The following is a 21,188-nucleotide window of genomic DNA, read 5'->3' as shown; positions in this document are numbered from 1 at the left end:
ATCTATAACTTGTACATATGTTTCTTGTGTAAGTGTAAATTTATCTGTGGTATTGTGTAAATACTCACACTATTGTGTACTTCAAACACGTGGAGAGATGCCAAACTGCCTTTCATCGTTTTTGTAACAATGACAATAAAGAGTTATTCTATTCTATTCTATCTGAAAGACGAGACAAATCAGACAAAACAAGTCTGAACGCTGAAGCCCCTGAGAAACAAACAGGAAGACAGAGAGACCGAACAGTAGCAGCGCCCTCTGAAGGACAGAGGACACACTGCAGGGAGGGACACGGCTGCTGCTTTGAGAAGAAAAAACTTTATTTCATTAATCACAGGATTTGTACGAGCGCTCAAAGCGTTAATCACTCAGGTGTGGGGACACCAACCAGAAGCTAAGAACAGAGAAGTCTACCTGATCCGAGGTGTGCAACAAGTTACCCTACATTAACAATCATTCAGTGGATGCTACAGTGGGGCTGTTAAACATGAGGGGGCGGGGCTTCATTTAGCCACATGATTCGACGTAGTTTTCAGGGAAGTAGCCCTGTCTGCCGTTCAGGACGCCCTGATACCAGCCGTCCTCATGGCGCTGAGTCAGGTAGATGATGTCGCCCTCAGTGAAGGACAGCTCATCGGGCTTCACAGCCTCATAGCTGTACAGCGCCCTCACTGGACACAAAAAGGAATTGCAGTTAGACAAGCCACAGACTGTAGGAATGATGTCATCACAGTCACCTCAGTACCTTTCTCAATGTAATCTGGAGGGGCGTTGGTGTCGTAATCCACCGGAGGTGGGAGGGGCGGTATGTCATCAAACCTCGCCATATCATCCAATGAGAGCGGAGGAGGTGGGGCTGGGATCTCCAGATCTACGAGGGTGAGGAGGCAGGTGCGTATTAATGTTCTAATTCTACAAAAGCACTACCTCTAAGAGTACGGCATGCTGGCAGCAGAGTTCTCGTCTTACCCAGGTGTTCGAGACGAGCAGGTAAGCAGAGCCGAGATGAAGAGGAGGAAAGACGAGGCGGAGCACAGGGGGGAGGATAGGGGGGAGGTGGGGGAATCATGACTGACAGACAGAAAAAAGTATGATGAAGGCGTGATCGTCTGAGACCACAGGCAGTACCAAAGATGGACGCCGTTACAATGACATCAGCCATCAGTTAGTCAAGTCCTGCTCTGAAGCCTCAAAGGGCGGGTCTGAGTGTGAAACTGCAGCCTCATTGGTTAATGATATGTAAACTGTAATTTGTTAGCCAGTTCAGTGCCCGAACAGTCGATGACAGAAGTAAAGAAACGGTGTCGCCCCCTGATGGCCATTAAAAACAATGCAGCTATAAGGCGCTTTAGCTACGTCCATCTTTCACACTGTCGCTGATCAGGACCGCGACAGATTCCTAATAAAGTTTGGATTGAAATGAATAGTGGGCAAATAAAGGCCTGGAACTCCTGGAACATTATTAAGGAACATTTATGGCCCTGAAAGATATTCAAGAACCCTTTCAAGGACCTCATGACTTCTCAGACCTGTAGCTCCCCGACTTTGTGCTTACGTGATTGGACAGTAGGCAGGAACAGAGAGCGGGTATAGCGGCAGCGAGAGGCGGGGCCTGAGCGGACCCTCAGAGAGAGAGAGCGAGTGGCTGGGGGTGAGTGACGGCGGTGACTCCTCCTGGATGGGAGGGTCACTGCAAAAGAACCACAGAAAAAGAAAAGACTGGAGAAAAACAAAGCAAAGGAAGGCTGACAAAAAGCACCACAGAAGAAGAAAGGGCTACTTAAACTGCACATTTTTGGAATGGAAGCTTTCTGGCGTCTTTTAAAATACCAGATTTGTGAATGATTCGGACTGTCCATGTATCACACAGGAAGTGTGTTCACTGATTTATTCTTCACCTGAACCTTCTCAGAGAATCTTGAGACTTATCGGTGAGTCGAGGAAAGCTGATTTTAGAAAATCAAACTGCACATGCACCAGTGGTTCATTCATCTTCACAGTAAAAGTTGTTGCATATGCATAATATCAGACTTTCAAAGGCTCCAAACTGGGTTAAACTGCACAATTGTTAAATGTTTCAGTCTCTTTATACAGGAAACGCACACACAGTTCAATATTAAAAATGCTACCGTCTATCTCCTGGTCAGGTGGGGGTGGAGGGGGTGGGGCCAGCAGGTCTGCGGTGTCACCGGGCAACGGAGGGAAGCCGTCGTCTTCAGAAAGAGGAAGAGGAGGAGGCAGAGAGGCACAAGGAAAACTGTTTTCTTCCACCACTGAGGACAGGGAGGAAACGAGATGTCATCATGATGTCACACAGTTTGATCAGGGTTACAGTGCGATGTGAATAAGAATGGTTTAACTCAGGGGTCGGCAATCCTGGGCACGTGCCACAGTTGGCACACGAAGGGTTAACTGATGGCATGACCATAGCTGGACTGGCAATCGGGCATTTGCTCGGTGGGCCGATGATTTTTTTTTTTTGTAACGGTATAAACAATGAAAGGTGGTGGATTGGCCAGATGCTGGTCTGTGTGTAAAAATGACTCAGTTGTTTGGTGGTGGCTATGGCGGTGCTTCCACAGATTCAGTAACATTAGCAAGTGGTGGAGGCCAGCAGGTGGATGAGAGAAAGGGGAGGCAAGAGGGGAGGCAGGAGGAGAGACCTGAGGCGGCCGCCGGTCCGAGTGTCAGGTGAACTGAACATCAGGTAAGAAGTTATGACCTGCAGTCTATCTGGGTCAGATATAAACCAAGTTTAGCTGGAGTTTATTTTCGTTGTGCTGACTTTTTACAGCCAGGTGGGGCATTAACAGGGAGAGGGGGGCACAAAGAAATACTTTCTTATTCTCATTTAAAATGTCTTGCTGTTATTAAATAATTATCTGAAGCTTAAAACCAAGGTTTCTATCTGATGTAAAATGTATAGAAATCATACATATACCAACAAGACTGTACATCACTGTCACAACAGCGTTTGTTTTCATTCAAAGGCTTTATGGTTTTAATACCTGGGGGGCGGTCTCTAGTCAAAATGCCAATTTTTTGTCCCAGTCCAGCCCTGGGCACGACACGCAGTGAATTAATCTAAGAAGGTGCATCAAAAAATAAATGGCCGCGCCAGCGATGAACATCGCAAATCAGCTCGCATAGACACATTAGTTGTGCCGCTTCTTAATGACGGTATCTTAGCAACCCCAAGTACCAGATTCGTAACTGGTTAACTGGTTAACTGGTTAAAAATAACTTAGCCTACTGGTGAGAGGGACGTTATTAGCTTTCCACATTCTGACACTTCAAAAGCTTCAGGAGCTGTCGGCTCAGCACAGCATCAGCACCACGGAGATACATGGATACATCTGTAGACACAATGCATTTTTGGGACTTTCAGGTGTTTGGACCAATGTTTTCTTTTCTGATCAAACCAGAAATCTTTAATGAGCAGCTGGATTTGTCTCGCATTAACTGGCTGAGTTAATGCCAGTTAATGCAACATCGAAGCAGCTGGAATCCACAGCTGTGCGTGTTCATGGAGCTGCATGTTCACCTGCTGGACATCACCTACTCAGTTTTAGACTTCAAACTTTCCTTTTTGCTAAAGCATATAGTTAGGGCTGGACCAGGTGACCCTGAATCCTCCCTTAGTTATGCTGCAATAGACGTAGGCTGCCGGGGTTTCCCATGATGCATTAAGTTTTTCCTTTCCAGTCACCTTTCTCACTCACTATGTATTCACAGACCTCTCTGCATTGAATCATATCTGTTATTAACCTCTGTCTCTCTTCCACAGCATGTCTTTATCCTGTCTTCCTTCTCTCACCCCAACCAATCACAGCAGATGGCCCCGCCCCTCCCTGAGCCTGGTTCTGCCGGAGGTTTCTTCCTGTTAAAAGGGAGTTTTTCCTTCCCACTGTCGCCAAAGTGCTTGCTCATAGGGGGTCATATGATTGTTGGGTTTTTCTCTGTATCTATGAAGCGCCTTGAGGCGACTTTTGTTGTGATTTGGCGCTATATAAATAAAATTGAATTGAAGTGAATTGAACTACCTGACAAGTTTAACTGTCTTCAGAACATTGCAGAGGCCTTATTGACAGTATTTGGCTCTACATGTCTGTGTAGCAGATTTTCTCTCACATGAGTCCTCAGGTAGCCGTCTGAATGCTGGACACTGGGAGACCTGTGTCTCTGAGTGGGAGACCAGAGATCACATTAACATGTGTGTCTCTGTATTAACAAACATGCCATATTGGCCCAGTTTATTTTTCTTATCATTGTTGTGAGGAGACCATAAATAGCATTTGTATTTTCTGTTGTACAGTTCATTTGCTGTTATGGATAAAAAGTCTTTTTTTGTTTCCAAATAGCTGATAACTATTCGCTGACAGCTGCCAACATCTGCAAACAAACATAATTCTATAAAGTGGTTCTATATAGTGTGTGACTGTTCAAAGAGCGTTATTAAATTTATTGTTATGGAATCATATGGCACACTGACTTCTCAGGAAATTTTAAATGGCACTCGCCATCAGAAAGGTTGGCGACCCCTGGTTTAACTAAACCAACCACACTGATACAGGGTAAAGTAGTCCAGGCTTAACTAATCCAGACATAGCTATGAATGAACCTGCTTATCAGAGATTAACTAAACCAGGATTAACTAATTGTGCATTTCTAACTGATTTATAGTTGCTATGGCATCATCAAAAAACATTTTTCTGTTTTGTCTTCACCTGTCTCAAGGCTGAGGGGTGGAGCTGGTGGTGGAGCACTAGCACCTGAAAAGGGTGGAGGAGGGGGAGGAGGAGGGGGGGGTGGGGCTAATATATCTCCCGATGAACCAGGAAGAGGAGGTGGGGGAGGCAAGGCCAAGGCGCCATCTGGAACTGGCATCTCAATGAGAGCAGGAGGAGGAGGTGGGGCATCGTCCAGCAGCGTGGTGATGATGTCAGCCTCAGGCGGTGCCTGCCAGGTGGTGGGAATGGTGGGTGGAGCTACAGGTTTCCCAAAGCTGGAGCTGAAAAACAAACTTTTCAACATTAAAGCTGATAAATGAAGTTCAAATTGGAGTTGCTGTTTGATACTGTGTTTGTCCCATCAGTGGGTTTGACTTCCTTTAACCTCGGGCAGCAGCAGTCAGGTTTCAGCCCTGAGCTCGAACTGAAGGCTCTGTGATGCGGCAGTCAGAGCTCAGGGCTAAACTGAGGTCTTGACCCTAAAACCAGACCTAAAGCTGCGGAGGATTGAAGGTGTCTGGTTATTACCCGCCAGCAGGGGGCACCACAGGGCACTGGACTGCCTCTGGAGCTTTGTTGGGCCTGAAACACACAGACACACGAAAGCTCAGCTTCCTGTTGAGCATGCTGATGTGAAAGCAGAAGGAGCTCTGAATAGAAACACAGTAGAACTAAAGTAAACCTGATGGAGGCGCCGTGTTTGCGGATCGTTCCGGTTTTGTCCGACTGTTTCCCAGAGACCTGCAGGGAGGGGGGGACACACAGAAACCAATGTGAGCATCAATGGAGCCTCTCAGGCTGCTGCAGCACTAATTAGTCTCTCTGAACATTTTCCCACGCTCAACAAAGATGCCAGGCTCCCAGAGTGTGTGTGTGTGTGTGTGTGTGTGTGTGTGTGTGTGTGTGTGTGTGTGCGTGCGTGCGTGCGTGCGTGTGTGTGTGTGTGCGTGCACATGTGAGTGGGGACCGGGGTGGAGGGGCATCACCGCACTGTGAGGACAGTTTGGAATGGGGGGGGAGTTGTTTTGTCTGGGTGAATGAAACATTTGTGGATTCATGGTCAGGGGCCTGAGAAGGTGCTGTGTGCATGTGGGTCCTCACAAAGACAGAACAGCAAATGTGTGTGTGTGAGTGTGTGTGGTTAATGTGTTAAAGTTATTTTAGAAGCACTTCTTCTTCTTCTTCTTCTGCTGTTGCTGCTGTTTTGTGACCTGAGCAGAGCTTCGTGTTGCACAGAGAAGGCGACAGCAGACAGGAAGTGTGCGGCGCTTGCTGCAGCTGATGTGAGAAACTCTCACCCTCTTTCTGTCTTTTTTTACTCTCAAGATAAAAATGTGTTTGACAAAAAGCTGAGAGTCGGGCTGTTGCAGTGCTTTGTGTTAATACGGTCATCCTTCATGTGATGTTTATGTGTGTGCAGCACAGCAACATTAAAAATCTCCACAAATGTGACAGTTGGTGTCGTAAGCCCCGCCTCTGTTCAAAGATGGTCGCTCACAGTGGACATAGATGCTTCTTTCACTCTTTCAAACCATCTGTCCTCTCTGTCCAAAATGTGAACATTGGCATCCTCGAAAGAGTGACCTTTATCCTTAAGATGCAGATGGACTGCTGAGTCTTGTCCTGTGGAGGTGGCTCTTCTATGTTGTGCCATGCACTTGTGAAGTGGCTGTTTGGTCTCTCCAATGTAGAGGTCTGAGCATTCCTCGCTGCACTGTACAGCAAACACCACATTGTTAAGTTTGTGTTTTGGCGTTTTGTCTTTCGGGTGAACCAGTTTGTGTCTGAGCGTGTTGCTGGGTCTGAAATACACCGGGATGTCATGATTGGAGAAAACTCTCCTGAGTTTCTCTGATACACCGGCTACATAGGGGATGACAGTGTTGTTGCGTCTGTCCTTCTTATCCTCCCTCGCTGGTGTCTGGTCTTCTTTTCTCTGCCTCTTTGCTGACTTTATAAAGTTATAAAGCTGAACAGCTTACACGTGGTGTTTGCTGTACAGTGCAGCGAGGAATCCTCAGACCTCTACATTGGAGAGACCAAACAGCCTCTTCACAAGCGCATGGCACAACACAGAAGAGCCACCTCCACAGGACAAGACTCAGCAGTCCATCTGCATCTAAAGGTCAAAGGTCACTCTTTCAGGGATGTCAATGTTCACATTTTGGACAGAGAGGACAGATGGTTTGAAAGAGTGAAAGAAGCATCTACGTCCACTGTGAGCGACCATCTTTTAACAGAGGCGGGGTTTACACCAACTCTCTGCCATCTATAATCCAGTTTTGAGATCCTTCCCAGACGCCTTAACGCCCACTCACATCCTGGGCCATCTGACCTCAGGAAATCACATGATAGGGTGGGGCCAGGTTTCACAATGAACACACCCGAAACCCTGGCTGATTGGGACCCACACCCAGTTTCACACCTTGGCTCATGTGATTAGAGGATCATCAGGGGTCCTTTTGTCCCTCTGTGGGGGGAAACTCCCACTAGGCTTATATCTGGGACTCTCCACCATTTGACCTTAGAATTGAAGAAGCTTCTCGGATGAGAGGTGAAACGTCTTCAAGCAACTTAAAGAAGTCCAGACGCTTTTCTTTGCAAGCTCCTTAGACTACGATGACCTGGATGACTGAGAACCTTCACAGACATCTCGACTGTTATGGATTTGTGCTACGAGTCTCATCTTTTCCCGAACAGAAACAGAGGATGTTACAGATGAAACTAAACCTGCACGAGAACGCTGCAGCCTACAGAGGTGACCCAACATCTGAAGGAGGAAGTCTCACTGCACAGTCATTTCTGCTTCTGTGGTTCAGACACTTCCTGCTAGCATCGCGAAAGCAGCACATAGAGCAGAGCGTCACTTCTGCTTTCCCGTGTCTGATTTCACACCAGCTGCTGCAGAGCCTCCCTCTCATGTCTTCAGAGCTTCAAAGGCCACAAAGGCCTGAAATACTGAAACACTGTACCGAGAGCTCCGCCTCCCACACCGGCCACACCTGTCACTGTGCACAAGCTCACATCACCTGACCAAAGAGCAGCTCTGCTGGATTTTAGGATGTGGATAAAACAGAGCAAATCCTGGAAGTCATCTGCTGATGTCACAGGTTGTGTTTGTGTGTGTTACCTTCATGCCGTGGCCCAGACTGTCCAGCTGCTGGTAGTTGATTGGCTTGCGGCTGTATGATGGGCGTGGCTGCATGCTGGTGGGAGGGAGGATCTTGTGGCTGCGTGGGACTCGTCTCACCACCGTGAACACGCCAATCTCCCTCCTGAAAACCTTCTCCTTGTGCATGTCCACGGTCTGACGACAAAGGTCAGAGGTTAATGGACCCGCGTCTGGACCAGGTCAGTGTGCGCAAGTCCAACATGGTGGCTCCATTTAAATTTATTGCGCTGCAGAAACCATGAGCTTCAGTGAATGTGACGGCATCATAGACAAACACAGGGAGAAACAGGTGACCTCTGACCTTTGAAGAGGTTGTAATCATACGTCATACTGCTCATACGTCTCTGATGCACTGAGTCTGTAATGTGAAACACAGCTTTGTGTTGATGCTAGCTTAAATGTGTGACAGCACTGAGCAGCTCCTTCAGTGGGAGACTGCGGCACCCACGGTGTGGGACGGAGAGATTTCGCAGGTCTTTCCTCCCCACTGCTGTCAGACTCCATAATAAAGACTTTAACTGATCAAGCACACACATCTATACATATGCAATAATACTAAGTGCAATAATCCTTTCTGTCATCGTTGTATTTTTACTCAGTTGTATATAGTATTTGTATTTGTATTCTATTTTTATCTTATTGTATATTTATTTTATTTTATTCTACTGTATATAGTATTTTATTTTATTCTATTCTGTACAGCTGTGTACTGTATTTATTCTTATTGTATTCTAATTTTTGCCTCATAACTTTTGCACTGTCCACTCCTGCTGTGACAAAACAAATTTCCCACGTGTGGGACTAATAAAGGTTATCTTATCTTATCTTATCTTAAATCAGGTGTAGTGCTGCTGGAGGACAGCGACCAATCACCTTCAGTCTGTTAGAACCTCCCACTCTGTTACACTTACTGCATTACACTGTTTATATGCACTCGACATTTCCTACTTCTTTTTCAAATTCAAAGCTTCTAACATTTCATGGGTGACACCCGCCCGTCCACCCATCGTTTCTAAATGTGAATATTTCAGCCTACTGTGGTATATAATTAATGCTATCCGGTCGTTCAGTCTGACGTCACTAGCCGTGTCTGGGCCTAAACTCCGCTGCAGGTCCATATATCAAACGATCACTGTGGCATTACTGAGAGTTAAAAACTGTCTAAAGTCTTTCATCTTTAATAAAATGATCAGCGTTCTGCTCTACCAGGTGTAACAATTGAGTTTAACATCCAGGCATCCATGAAAACGGAATTTATGACATTTAACGGAGTTAGAAGTTAGCAGGGAGTTAGCTCGCTAGCTTCTATCTAAATACAATATAGCATGTCCTGACTGCGGGGTTTTGGAAACAAATTAAAACGTACAGCTCTGTTATCACTTCCAACATAAATGAAGACAGAAAACTAAACAGCAGTGACGTTTGTAGGGTTACTGAAGTTGGGCTAGCTGGTATATAATGATGTGCTACGTGACAGCTAGCGACACAGCTATGTTAGCATAATATAAACAAGCTAACTTTTTTTCCACTCGATAAAAGTTAACGTGAGTGTTCTCGGTGGTCAGGAACAAATGTAATCGCATGGCAGGATGCTGTAAAAGGACCAAACTTCAGCCAGGAGAACAACTGAGATAATCCATCCACAATACGAGGTTAGTCATTCATATACTGCTGCATGGGCTGGGCTGTAGTTACATCCTAAGGTTTTAAAAACTGAGCTTAAATAAATGATTAGCGGAAATAAAAGCCGAGGGAGGTCAACAGTGATCACTGACTGTTTTAGGAGCTTTTTGAGATTAAATAGAAGAAAATACAAAACATTAAACATCTTAACAACACAAAAGCCATATTAAACGCAGACTACTTTAGGCCCGGAAGTAGGATTCGTCACGTCATCACTTAACAACCGGATACTATTAGCCTCTACCCATCCCAGGGTGAGAGGCAGGATGGGTAGAGGTCTCCGGTGCTCTGCTACCGTGGGATCTGACTCTTCGAAAAACCGGCATTTACAACATGGACTTCACGTTTATTCTGAAGGACCTGAAACGTGAAACAGTTCACTGAGCTCAGAATCAGGTGAGGCTCACTTTCCCATATACTTCTATGAAAGCAGACTTCAGAGTAGTGGTCCCCTGCTGGACATTAGAGAAAATGCAGGTGTAAGACACTCACATAGAGTACAACATACAGTGAAATGCGTCATGTCCGAGCTGCGGAAAGGCTGCATACGTAGCCACGCAATTTCAGGGATTGGTGTTTGGCATGGGGAGCCTAGACAGGGCCCTTACTGGATACTAGAAGGGAATCGAACTTGCAACTTCTTCTCCAAAGGTGTGTGGTCTCGCCCCGATACACTATCCAGCTGCTTCAGCATCGGCTTGTTTTTACAGACACAGAAGAGCCGTCCATAACTTATACCGACTGTGACTCTGACCCCGAGCTCAGTAAGTTGTTCAGAGGGTATGATCAGGTTTAGCTTTTTCTTTTAAAACTCTTCCAGGTTTTCATAAACGATAGTTTGTGATATGATAGTTTCAATATTGTCATTTGCCTGACCACTTTGGCTACGTTCACACTGCAGGCGAAAGCGCATCAAATCCGATTTTTTTGACCCTCTGCGACCCAAATCCGATCGTGCTATGACAGTGTGAACGGCACAAATCCAATATTTTCAAATCCGATCTGGGTCACTTTTGTATGTGGTGCTGAATCCGATACATATCTGATGTTTTAGAAAGCGACTGCTGTTTGATGGTCATGTCGCATTAAATCCGTCTTTTACGTCACTGACACAAGACAGACGCCAATTATCAGCGCCGGAGAAGACATCGCGAACGCTTCCTGGCCATCCAGTGTAGATGTCAGTGAAACTGCTGGGAACAACGTTGGAGAAACGTGAACATTTTATTTGTACTGTATAATCTGCAGATTCTGACAGAAATCTGCAACTAGACACACCGCTCCTCTAAAACAGCAATAAGGATCATTATTAGGTTATTTACATTGTTATGTAAATAACAAAATAACTTAAAGCAAAAATTGGGAAACGTTAAGTCCGAAACAAGTCTTTATATTAAGGCCATCAGTCAAACAATACTGTTGGTCTGGGTCTAAACTGAGCGCGTTGTGTGTGACGTCTTCTTTTGCGCATGCGGCCGCTTTGAGCGTTCACACTAGAGCGCGTTTGCTGTCACATTTTATTTGTAGTGTGAACAAGCAGACAAAAAAATCAGATTTGATCAAAAAATCGTAATTGAGCATCAAGACCTGCAGAGTGAACGTAGCCTTTGTTCCAAAATAGAAAACCAAACTCTCTGTTTGAAAAAAAAACAAAACAGCCCCTCCTCCCTGCAGCGCCCCCTGTGGAGTAGACTTTGTGTTTTCTGCCTAAGGTGAAAACCACAGCACTGCGAGGGTCAAAGGTCAGGAGCTTCAGACTCTAATCAGGACCTTTACATCATGCTTACACTCTTATCCTGAAAGGAAAACAGGATCTCTCATTTCAGGGGTCTTGAACTCCAGGCCTCGAGGGCCGGTGTCCTGCAGGTTTTAGATCTCACCCTGGGTCAACACACCTGAATCAAATGATTGGTTCATTACCAGGCCTCTGCAGAGCTTTATACATGTGAGGTCATTTAGCCATTTAAATCAGCTGTGATGGATCAAGGACACATCTAAAACCTGCAGGACACCGGCCCTCAAGGCCTGGAGTCCAAGACCCCTGTCTTATTTTAACCATCAATCAGCACCATGGACTGGGTGGGGCCTACCTGACCAATCAGGTTGATAGACGACTCCATGTGGCGAAGCTGATTGGTCTGGGCATCGAGTAGACTCAGGACGCCACTGGCCAGAGTGCTTATCTGGTAAGCGACGCTGGCCAGTGATTGGGTGGTGAACTTTTTTGTTTCTTCCAATGCCTTCACACTGCCCTCACCAGCCTGATAGAGACACATCATGGTTAGCCTAACTTGGCAAAAGGGCTGGAGGCAAAGGGAAACTGTTAGCTTAGCTTAGAACAAAGACTAGCTCCTGATTAGTACCTGTATGTAGTTGTTGTAGCAGTAGTCGGCCACATTGAGCAGATTGTCGTAGTTTTCCCTCAGAGCTTTTCTGGCATTAGGAGCTTCTTCCAGGATCTTCATCACATCCTCGTTTAAGTTCTGATCCTTCATGATTCCAAGCTCAGCTTCTACAAACTAATCCTTAAGAGCAGCACAAACATGCAGAAGAAACCAGAGAGCAATAAGAACCAACCAGAACCAGGGATCAAACAAAGTGACTAAACTGGGCCATTTCAGTGAGAGATAGTCAGAAAATTGCTGTTAGAGTCCAATAGAAAAGTGCTGTTAATCAGAGTAGAGTGCAATAGAAACATGCTGTAAGCAAGAGTAAATGGACTGATTCTTATATAGCGCTTTTCTGCTCTCCTGGAGTACTGAAAGCGTTGTATACAACATGCCTCATTCACCCATTCATATAAGCACTTCTAACCTCAAGTGCAATCTCACCAACATTTACAGTCACGCACCGTGGGCCAACTTGGGGTTACTATCTAGCCCAAGGATATTTAGCATGCAGACTGGGAAAGCCAAGGATTGAACCACCAACGTTCGATCAGTAGCTGCTCTGCTCGACCATCTGAGCCAAACAGCGTGCTGTTAATCAGAGTGCAGTGGAAAAACGTCTTTCCTTTGACGTGCTGTGACTGTAGGTGTGAGGGACAGTCACTCTAAAACATAAATCAGTTTGAGTCTGATGAAGGCACGCTGATCAATATATTAGAATATTGATCTGAATAACACACAGAAAGCAGCAGATTTATATCTCACAACCATAGAGGAAGAACCGTACCTGAAGAAAAGTGCAGAAAGTCACCAGCAGCCGTCTGATGAGCCGGAGCTGTGATGAAGCCTCCTCCCATGTGATTCTGTGAAACTTCACCGTGCAGCTCCAACTTTCATGTTTGCTGCAGCGCTGAGCACACAGAGATCCTGTGTGACAGCGCGAGGGCTCACTCCTCTGCTGTACCGGGCCACCAACAACAGCCGTCACCCAGACCGGCCCCACTTCAGTTTCCACATATGGGTGAGAGGCAGCACTCCTGCGCCCATCTGCACCTCTGTGTGCAGACCTGCTCAGTATAAACCACTTCCCGTTTCACATCAGCGTGAGGACATAAGTTACAATTTAGGAAAAACTAAGCTGGGCAAGATGTTTCAAAAGCTATGAAACAAAGTGAAAGTATTAATAACAGTAACAGACTGTAGCAGGGTTATCAGAGTGCATTAGAAAAAACGATCCACAGTAAAAAAGATCAGACACCAACTATGGAGAAACAAAACATCATCGTGATCACTGACTGAGGTTTATCAGAGACACTCAGGGGAGTCTTCTCCAAGCACGACATGCCAGTGTACTTCAGACCCAGCAACACACAAAGACATAAACTGGTTCATCACAAAGACAAACTCAACAACGTAGCTGTGCAGAGCAGCGAGGAGTGCTCAGACTACACTGGAGACACCAAACAGCCACAACATAGAAGAGCCACCTCCACGGGACAAGACTCAGCAGTCCATCTGCATCTAAAGGTCAAAGGTCACTCTTTGAGGATGCCAATGTTCACCTGTTGGACAGAGAGGACAGATGGTCTGAAAGAGGAGTGAAGGAAGCATCTATGTCTACCAGAGATGGGCAGTAATGCAAGTAACGCGTTACTGTAATCTGATTACTTTTTTCAAGTAACGAGTAAAGTAAGGGATTACTATTGCAAAAACGGTCATTAGATTACCGTTACTTTCCCGTAGGAACGCTGCGTTACTGCGTTACTAAAACCGTGATATTTTTTGCGAGAATGTCTCACGACAGTGATGTAAGCAAGTGTGACGTTCGTGACAACAGCTGTGTGCAGATCAACAGTGGATCACATATGAGTGCAGAGAGAGTATGAGCGTGCAGCGTTTAAAGTGTGGAAGTACTGACCTTACTTTGAGTTTGATTCCATAAAAAGTGACAAAAACATTCGTGTCCGCTGTGCGTGGGAAGAAAACTTCTTTTTACAGCGAAAAAACCCCTAAACTTCCAAACAAGCACCGAGTAGCTACGACGTAATGGGAAACTCACAGAGAAACTCGCGGATTCTTCCACTGACCGCGGCACACCTGCACCAGGGTAAACCTCCGCCTACCCCACTCCTGCTTTACAGGTGAAAATAGAGCAACAGGACCGCTGAGTCTTTGACTTTATTTATTTTCTGCTGTGTTTTACTTGCATCTATTTGAAAGACTGAGTGTAAACACAAAAAATATTTTATTTTATGAGCTGGAATGTGCAGAAAATAGGTTTAAATGTTAAACTAATTTCTTCCAGTCAGAGAATGTTGCAGATAATTACATTTTTGCTTGATGCATAAAGTTAAAAGATTAAAACTAATAAAACAAGTTTTTTAAAAAGAGACTTTTCCATTTGATTACATGTTGTATGATGGATTATGTAGAAAAAGTAGAACTGGGCTGAAAGATCTATCGCTCTATCACCTCTTCAGGTTGTAAATCCTGTTTTTAAAAGTAACTAAGTAACTAAGTAATTAATTACTTTTGAAAATAAGTAATCAGTAAAGTAACGGGATTACTTTTTTGGGGAAGTAATCAGTAATTAGTTACTGATTACTTTTTTCAAGTAACTTGACCAACACTGATGTCTACTACACAGCAAAATCTCCAGTGTTAAATTAACACTGGAATATTTCTAACATTTTGAGTTATTTTCCAGTGTTAGAAAATCAGCACTGCTCAGTGTTAGCCATTGTTAATCTTCAAAACTGACTAAGTTACTTTTAAACATATAACACTGTCAAAAGTGTTAATTTAACACTCAACAGTGTTGTATTTAACACTCAGAGGTGTGGACCCATATAGACACTCTCCAGTGTTAATTTAACACTGGACATTTTGCTGTGTAGGGATGCACCGATACCAATGCCGGTATCTGGTATTGGCCTCGATACCACATTTTCTGAAGTACTCGTACTCGTTTCCAAAAAAGTGGTATCGGTCATCCCTAATGTCTACTGTGAGCGACCATCTTTGGACACCAAATGTCTGCCATCTATAATCCAGTTTGAGACCCTTCACAGACACCTTAACACCCACTCACATCTTCTACTGACCTCTACTGAGGTCAGTGAGTCATGACCCACTGTTGATCATTTGCTTTTGGTACTGAAGAAGCTTGTCGGATACATAATTTCCTTTGGAATTATCAAAGTGTCCTGATTGTGAAGAAATGTCTGCACAAGCTTAAAGATGTCCAGTCGCGTTTCTTCCAAGCTCCTTAGATCAGCGGTCTCCAACCTTTTTTGCGCCACGGACCGGTTTATGCCCGACAATATTTTCATGGACCGGCCTTTAAGGTGTCGTGGATAAATACCACAAAATAAAACTGGTACCCGCACAAAAAAAAAAAGAACATTTATTCATAACACACGTGAAAAGACCCAGGACAAACGAGTATAACGATAAAAACGATAACAAAATAACGCTGAAAACCGATAAAACCCCTGAAAACTATACATTTCACATCTGAGCTTCAACTCTCGCGGCCCGGTACCAAACGACTCACGGACCGGTACCGGTCCGAGGCCTGGGGGTTGGGGACCGCTGCCTTAGATCACCGCGACCTGGATGACTGAGAGCCTTCACAGACAGAACATGAGCTGATATCACAGAGTCTGTTGTATTTATAGTGACTTACTTTTCATTTTTCACTTCCTGTAATAAAAACTCATCTCAGTGTCTTTCACAGTTGGTCACATGTGAGCGGTTTCGCTCTGTCACGCTTGTTAGTGCTCAGCCTTCATCCAGAGATGAAGCTGAGCGGTGGGTCTGGAGCGCCCCCTGCTGCTCAGTGTGAGAATCTGAAATCAGAGGAGTGAGGACAGAAGAAACACAGAACTGCACACCTGTCCACACCTGATCTGCTACTGTTACGCTCTCAGGGTGGGGCTACCTGCACGACTACCTGATGACCTCTGACCTCAGTGTTGGGTCAGTAAATGATAAATGGCCTGTATTTCTATAGTGCTTTACTAGTCCTAAGGACCCCAAAGCGCTTTACACAACCAGTCATCCACCCATTCATCCACACATCCACACACTGGTGATGGCAGCTACATTGTAGCCACAGCCACCCTGGGGCGCACTGACAGAGGCGAGGCTGCCGGACACAGGCGCCACCGGGCTGTTGGGTCAGTACAGTGAAAGACGTCCACAGCTCACAGGTGAGTGGACAGGTGTAGGAGTCAGTGATGCTGGGAGAATGGTTCACGTTCTTCAGGTTTATTAGAAATGATGAATTGTTACATCTGATCTCTTTTCCTGTTTACAGCTTTCATCATGTGTCACATGTTCTGACATCACAGCAGGACTATAAAAGACTCTGTGGGCTACAGCGTGTCAGTCCACGCTGGTCCAGGTGAGTGGACATCACTTGTTGCTCGGGGCGACGGGGTTCCAGGGCTGTTTCCGCAGTGCGCCGTCTTTATCTTTCTTCTCCAGAGGCTTCATGTGGCAGGCCAGGACCAGGTCTCTGAGGGGCATATAAACCACACCCAGCTGTGAGAAAAACCTTTAAAGCATCACTAACCAGGGCCCTGCTGGACTCAGCAGGCCTCGCCAACCAAAGCTCAAAATCTCCTGGAACTCATCCAAAGACCCTGGAAATGCTTTGAAAGAGGTCCAGGCCTCTCCAGGAGCCGCCTACCTGAACTGGTCGTAGGACGCTCTCTGGCAGACGGCTCTCAGCTTGGCGTCGTTCTCACGCTGATGTCGCCGCTCAGACTCGACTGCCACCTGCAGCTCTCTCTCCAATGCAGAGAAGTCGATGACGTCACACTGTGACATTGCCATCTCCTGATGATGTCTCACAGCTTCTTGACTTCCTGTAAGTCACGGACTGAACTTCCTGTTTAAGTACTGAGATCATCAGAAATGCAGAAAAATAAAAGTGAGCCTAAGATCACTTCTGATGGAATTCTAATAAGAAAGCAGATAGGTCACATAAAGCCCTCCTCCCTCTGCTGCAGCTCACACCACGGTGCAAACAGCGGTGACATCACAACGTGCCATCACATCAGCTACACCGATCTAATAGTGTACACGGTTATTGGTCACGTGACCTCACAGCTGCTAACTAAAGCAGCTTTGATCCAGCGGAAGTTGAAAACACGACCGGGTCCTGAACGCAGCTCGAGTCTGTCGTCAGTGCTCACCTGTAACAGCCTGAATCCTCTCTGTGTTCACCTAAACTCAGGCGCTCTCACTCCTTCCGTGAACTCTCTCGTCTCTGATCGAAAACAAACCGTTTCCATGACGACGCGCCGCTCGTGTCTTCTTCTCCTCTTCTCTGAGCGATGTCAGCTCGCTGCTGCCGCCTGTGGCCGCTGGCGGAACTGCAGGGCTGGGATCCGCCTGTACAAAACAGAACAGAATAGCGCGCCACACCATCTGTGCTGGAATAAAATATAAATATTAAACAGGAGAAATATTTAAAAAATAAATAAATAAGAGAAAGACATGATGATTGTGATCCGGACGAATCTGGACAGGATCAGGATCACCGTGATCACACAGTGACTTATAAACCAAACAGGAAGCCATAACGAAGCCTCCACTGTTTCCACACTTTCTACTTCAGTAATATTAGCTGATAAGGTAATATTTCTATACAACATCTCATAGGTTTATGTATTTTATATGTCATATATAGTGTATATGTAGCACACAATCGTAAAGAAATGAAACATGCAGTCAACTGAGCCTTGTGGCACAATTCATTGTAAGAAGTTACGAACTAAGAATGTTAAAGGCGATCACATTAGACAAGATGAAGGTGTTCGCGTTGCAGGTCGAGCTCAGTGCCGTGAACAGGAAGAGAAATGCTGGTGTTTGCTTATTCTGCAGCTTCTCTCGTCTCTGGTTTTTGTGGTGGTGCAGTTTTTATTTCAGGCAGTATGTTATGAGGAAGGAGCTGATGAAGTATTCCATTAATCACAGTTAACATCACACCTGAAATATTTCATTAAGAATCTTTTATTGTGTGTGAAGTTTGGCGCCCCCTGCAGCCCAGATAAATCCACTGCACCTGGATCAGAACGATAGCATAGAATAACTTTATTTTCCATATCGATGGAAATTTGTTTCCAGTTCATCAACGGATCAATCGAGTCACTTCATATCAACCCATATTTACACATGTATGTACATATGTACATATACAAAACTTCAGCGCAACAATACACATCCCAGCATCTCGTTATTCAGCACACTGACTGATGTTGGCACAAAGAACCTTTTTACTAACTAGAGTCGTCCTAACGCTGTCCTGAGCAGAGGTGGACAGTAACAGCTCTGATGCTCTGCAGGTGGACAAGTCTGTGCTGGAGAAGGTGGGGAGGCACGACCTAGTTGAGAGTCTGGAATGCATGAGCAACAACACAGGTGAACCCACAGCACAGGAGCAGCTCAGCTCTTCCTGGCCTGATTTAATCTGATAATTTAAATCTGAAAGTTTCTTTGTTTTCAGAGAGTTTTCCACTGCAGGAAGCAGGAAGTCTTTTATATCCTGGGTGGGATGTTATCGGGTCAGCACTTTAAGCTGATGCCTTCTTAACGAAGACTGAGATCTGAATGAGATGACTCCTTCCTTAAATTGTTCCTATGAAGTAAAACAGGTCAAAGATTTGATATCCACCTTTGTTGTTGATGCACTAACATGAACAAACATTTGTACTCAAGAGTTTTTTAGTGAATATTTTCCTGAAAAGTAAAATCTGCTGCAGACTGATCAGGATTCACAGCTCAGGTGTTTTGTGTCGTTTTTGTAAGCGCTCAGAGAAGAAGAAGAACCTGTTCACATATTTCTGAAGCACAAGAATGAAGCAGCTGCTGATCATGATGTGAAAGCTTCTGACGAGTCTTATTTTACACCCTCAGGTCCAATGCAGCTCGACAATCCACATCAGCTGAAACCGCAGAAGATGAGCATCGTCCGACGAGCAGCTGGTACCATGGTAACAGTTTACCATGATCACATCTCCCAAATAACACAAAGAGGCGATACAGCATGTATGACACACAGTTTCACAACAAAGGATCTGAAAACCTGAGATTTCTAACTGCTCTTGTCTTTTATTCGTGTTTATTCAGCGGCTGTTAGCCAATGAAATCACATTATGCAAATAAACTGGGACAGCGGCTACTGACTACAGACAACACAATGCGAACAAAGTTACTAACAGGCAGCTAGCTGGGCTAATGCAACTTGCTGATGGAAGCTTTGCTAGCTTGCACTGTGATTGGTCATTTTTGTTATGATGCCAGGAACGCCAGTAACCAAGCGTGGAGCAGCACATCTGTGAGTCCTCCCACCAAAGCTTCAGCTCTTTGTTGACCTTTGATGATTCACACTTTGGCTTGTCGAGGCTTTAGCAGCCATCTTTGCAGGTTATATTTCTGTCTGGGGTTGTGGTTTTAGTCCTTTGGTGAATTTGTGTTAAATAAAGAGTTTGATGTGTTTGATTTCTGGGTGTGTTGAAGAGAAGCAGACCCAGCAGGACACCGTCATACACGACAGTTTATTTCAAACTAAAGTCAGGAAAATGCCCTCTTGTACAGAAAGGAATATGAAAGGAATATCTTCCCTAACAAAGTAACTTAGTTCTGCATCTGTAGTGCATAGAAACTCACTGCTATAAAAACATACATAACTATTTACAACAGTAAGAACTGTCCTGTAAAATCCACCCCTGGCCGTCATGTAGTTTTAAATCCTTTGTTCTGTGTTCAGTGGAGCCTCCCTTCACTCAGATCTACAGTTTAACAGTCGATAAAGCTTCTGCCTCTCGTTCGGAGTCGAGCGTTTTACATGCGTTTTCTATAATGTTCCATCTGCTGATGAAGCTCCATATTTATGATCATCACATCATAAAGTCTAGAGTTTGATCCAGTGTTTAATACGTTGCATGTTTTATTTAACTTAAACATACTCATGGTATCAACACTGATGTAGAAAATTATTTTGCCGTGTGAATCTGTTTCCCAGCATCAGTGAATGCAGCGCAGTGGTGGCTGCTCTGGTAGATATACCTGAACAGGTGGATGGAGATTCTCAGGATCACATGTGCAGCTGCTCTCCACAGTCTGCCAGGGAGACTCTGTACACCCTCTTTGGGTTGGTGTGACTTTCTGTGAACCAGAAAGTCACACCAAGTCATAGCTTGAAGGTAAATTTCCAGTCATCTGCAGAGGAGGGTCTGAAAATTTAAAAATACTTCGAAGGATCGTGTCTGTACAGTGAAGAAGCACAGGATCCTGAGACGGTGCCATTCAATCAGGATACTGTTTGTTCTGCTGTGTTTTAGCTCATTTAAGGCGTGATGCTGAGATGCCGACATGATATACTCAACATTTACATTTTATATATATGAAATTTATAAAAAGGGTTTTTGGGTCTAGGCAACACAGCCAGCAGGTCCCGGGTCAAAGTTTAACATCCACAGAGTGAAAAAACAAAACAAAAAGGCAACAGAAGATGAGTTCAGAGTTCCACGAGTTTCTCAAAGGGTCCTGAACCAGTCTGGTTTACTGTGAGGCATTCAGAGGTTTAACAGGACATTCACCACTTTGGTATTTTGTCTTGAAGGAGAAACAAACATGCTGGTTTCAAACCTGTCCTGGAGGTTTACCCAGGATCAGTTCCTGTGTTTCGGTCCAGAGAGCTACAAGTCTGGCAAAAGATGTCGTTGTCACATGTTTGATGGTTTTAAGGTGCCAATAAAACGTCAGGTTGGGTCTGCTCCTTTTAAAGAGGAGTGAAGAGGTTTCAGAGCCAACCCTCGGTATCAGGTGGTCCTCTCAGATTCCCACATTTGGCTCCTGGGTCAGAAAGGAGGGGGTGTGTAGGTCCAATGTCCTCGAGGGTGTTGGAAGACTCGCGTCCTCTGAGGGTTCTCGCAGGACGCAGAGTAAATTCCAGGAGTTTCCTTTTAGCTCTCTGAGAAAACAGTCGGGAACTCGTTGAGCAAGAGCTCCACAATCTGGCTCTGGAACACCATATGAATCGTCATATTTGCCGACTCAGTCTCGGGGCGAAGCAGTGTGGGTCCGAACACGATGGCGATACTCTGAACCGACATCCTGTTAGAGTCCTTGTGTTCGATCACCCTGGAGAGGCACAGACAGATACACGTTGTTTCCAAAGCAGACCTAATCACCTTCATGCTC

General features: G+C 45.2%; 3 protein-coding genes across 8 annotated transcripts in view; all 3 read right to left on the bottom strand.

The window, feature by feature from the left end:
• Positions 1 to 302: 302 nt before the first annotated feature.
• Positions 303 to 12,956, bottom strand: abi3a (ABI family, member 3a). 2 transcript variants are annotated; one of them, XM_085272393.1, is made up of 12 exons: positions 12,760 to 12,956; positions 11,949 to 12,110; positions 11,676 to 11,846; positions 7,861 to 8,037; positions 5,413 to 5,471; positions 5,259 to 5,312; positions 4,728 to 5,011; positions 2,130 to 2,273; positions 1,556 to 1,690; positions 970 to 1,071; positions 746 to 871; positions 303 to 671 (listed from the first exon to the last, which is right to left on the bottom strand). In XM_085272393.1, the coding sequence occupies exons 2-12, from the start codon at positions 12,078 to 12,080 to the stop codon at positions 508 to 510; spliced, it is 1,548 nt and encodes a 515-aa protein (XP_085128519.1). In that variant the 5' UTR covers positions 12,081 to 12,110; positions 12,760 to 12,956; the 3' UTR covers positions 303 to 507. The 2 variants fall into 2 exon arrangements, with proteins under 2 accessions (XP_085128519.1, XP_085128520.1); XM_085272394.1 differs by lacking the exons at positions 970 to 1,071; positions 1,556 to 1,690 and having other exon boundaries at positions 12,760 to 12,946.
• Positions 12,957 to 16,228: 3,272 nt separating this feature from the next.
• Positions 16,229 to 17,316, bottom strand: dnaaf19 (dynein axonemal assembly factor 19). 2 transcript variants are annotated; one of them, XM_085272727.1, is made up of 3 exons: positions 17,177 to 17,316; positions 16,669 to 16,880; positions 16,229 to 16,494 (listed from the first exon to the last, which is right to left on the bottom strand). In XM_085272727.1, the coding sequence occupies exons 2-3, from the start codon at positions 16,812 to 16,814 to the stop codon at positions 16,392 to 16,394; spliced, it is 249 nt and encodes an 82-aa protein (XP_085128853.1). In that variant the 5' UTR covers positions 16,815 to 16,880; positions 17,177 to 17,316; the 3' UTR covers positions 16,229 to 16,391. The 2 variants fall into 2 exon arrangements, with proteins under 2 accessions (XP_085128853.1, XP_085128854.1); XM_085272728.1 differs by having other exon boundaries at positions 16,669 to 16,869; positions 17,177 to 17,315.
• Positions 17,317 to 19,521: 2,205 nt separating this feature from the next.
• The window catches only part of LOC146576844 (rho GTPase-activating protein 27-like), a 39,506-nt gene continuing 37,839 nt past the window's right edge, over positions 19,522 to 21,188 (bottom strand). For all 4 annotated transcript variants that reach the window (XM_085272388.1, XM_085272390.1, XM_085272392.1 and 1 more), the window contains one exon: positions 19,522 to 21,128. In XM_085272388.1, coding sequence (XP_085128514.1) covers positions 20,951 to 21,128 — 178 coding nt within the window. In that variant the 3' untranslated portion in view covers positions 19,522 to 20,950. The remainder of the gene's footprint in view (positions 21,129 to 21,188) is intronic.

Source organism: Mchenga conophoros, linkage group LG4 (assembly GCF_057382185.1).
Source record: "Mchenga conophoros isolate Kocher_MC1m ecotype Shallow Benthic linkage group LG4, M_conophoros_male_GT1.1, whole genome shotgun sequence".
Taxonomy (NCBI): domain Eukaryota; kingdom Metazoa; phylum Chordata; class Actinopteri; order Cichliformes; family Cichlidae; genus Mchenga; species Mchenga conophoros.
Note: the sequence above shows the minus strand (reverse complement) of the source record. Positions and strands in the feature narration are given on the sequence as shown.

Bases quoted from the DNA above. Each gene is read 5' to 3' on its own strand.
- abi3a (XM_085272393.1), bottom strand. From the start codon at position 12,080: ATGAAGGATCAGAACTTAAACGAGGATGTGATGAAGATCCTGGAAGAA. The intron at 5,472-7,860 runs GTAACACACACA...CCCTCCCTGCAG, and splicing joins GTCTGGGCCACGGCATGAAG to GTCTCTGGGAAACAGTCGGA. The intron at 872-969 runs GTAAGACGAGAA...TCACCCTCGTAG, and splicing joins TGCTCGTCTCGAACACCTGG to ATCTGGAGATCCCAGCCCCA.
- dnaaf19 (XM_085272727.1), bottom strand. From the start codon at position 16,814: ATGGCAATGTCACAGTGTGACGTCATCGACTTCTCTGCATTGGAGAGA. The intron at 16,495-16,668 runs GTAGGCGGCTCC...TATGCCCCTCAG, and splicing joins GCGTCCTACGACCAGTTCAG to AGACCTGGTCCTGGCCTGCC.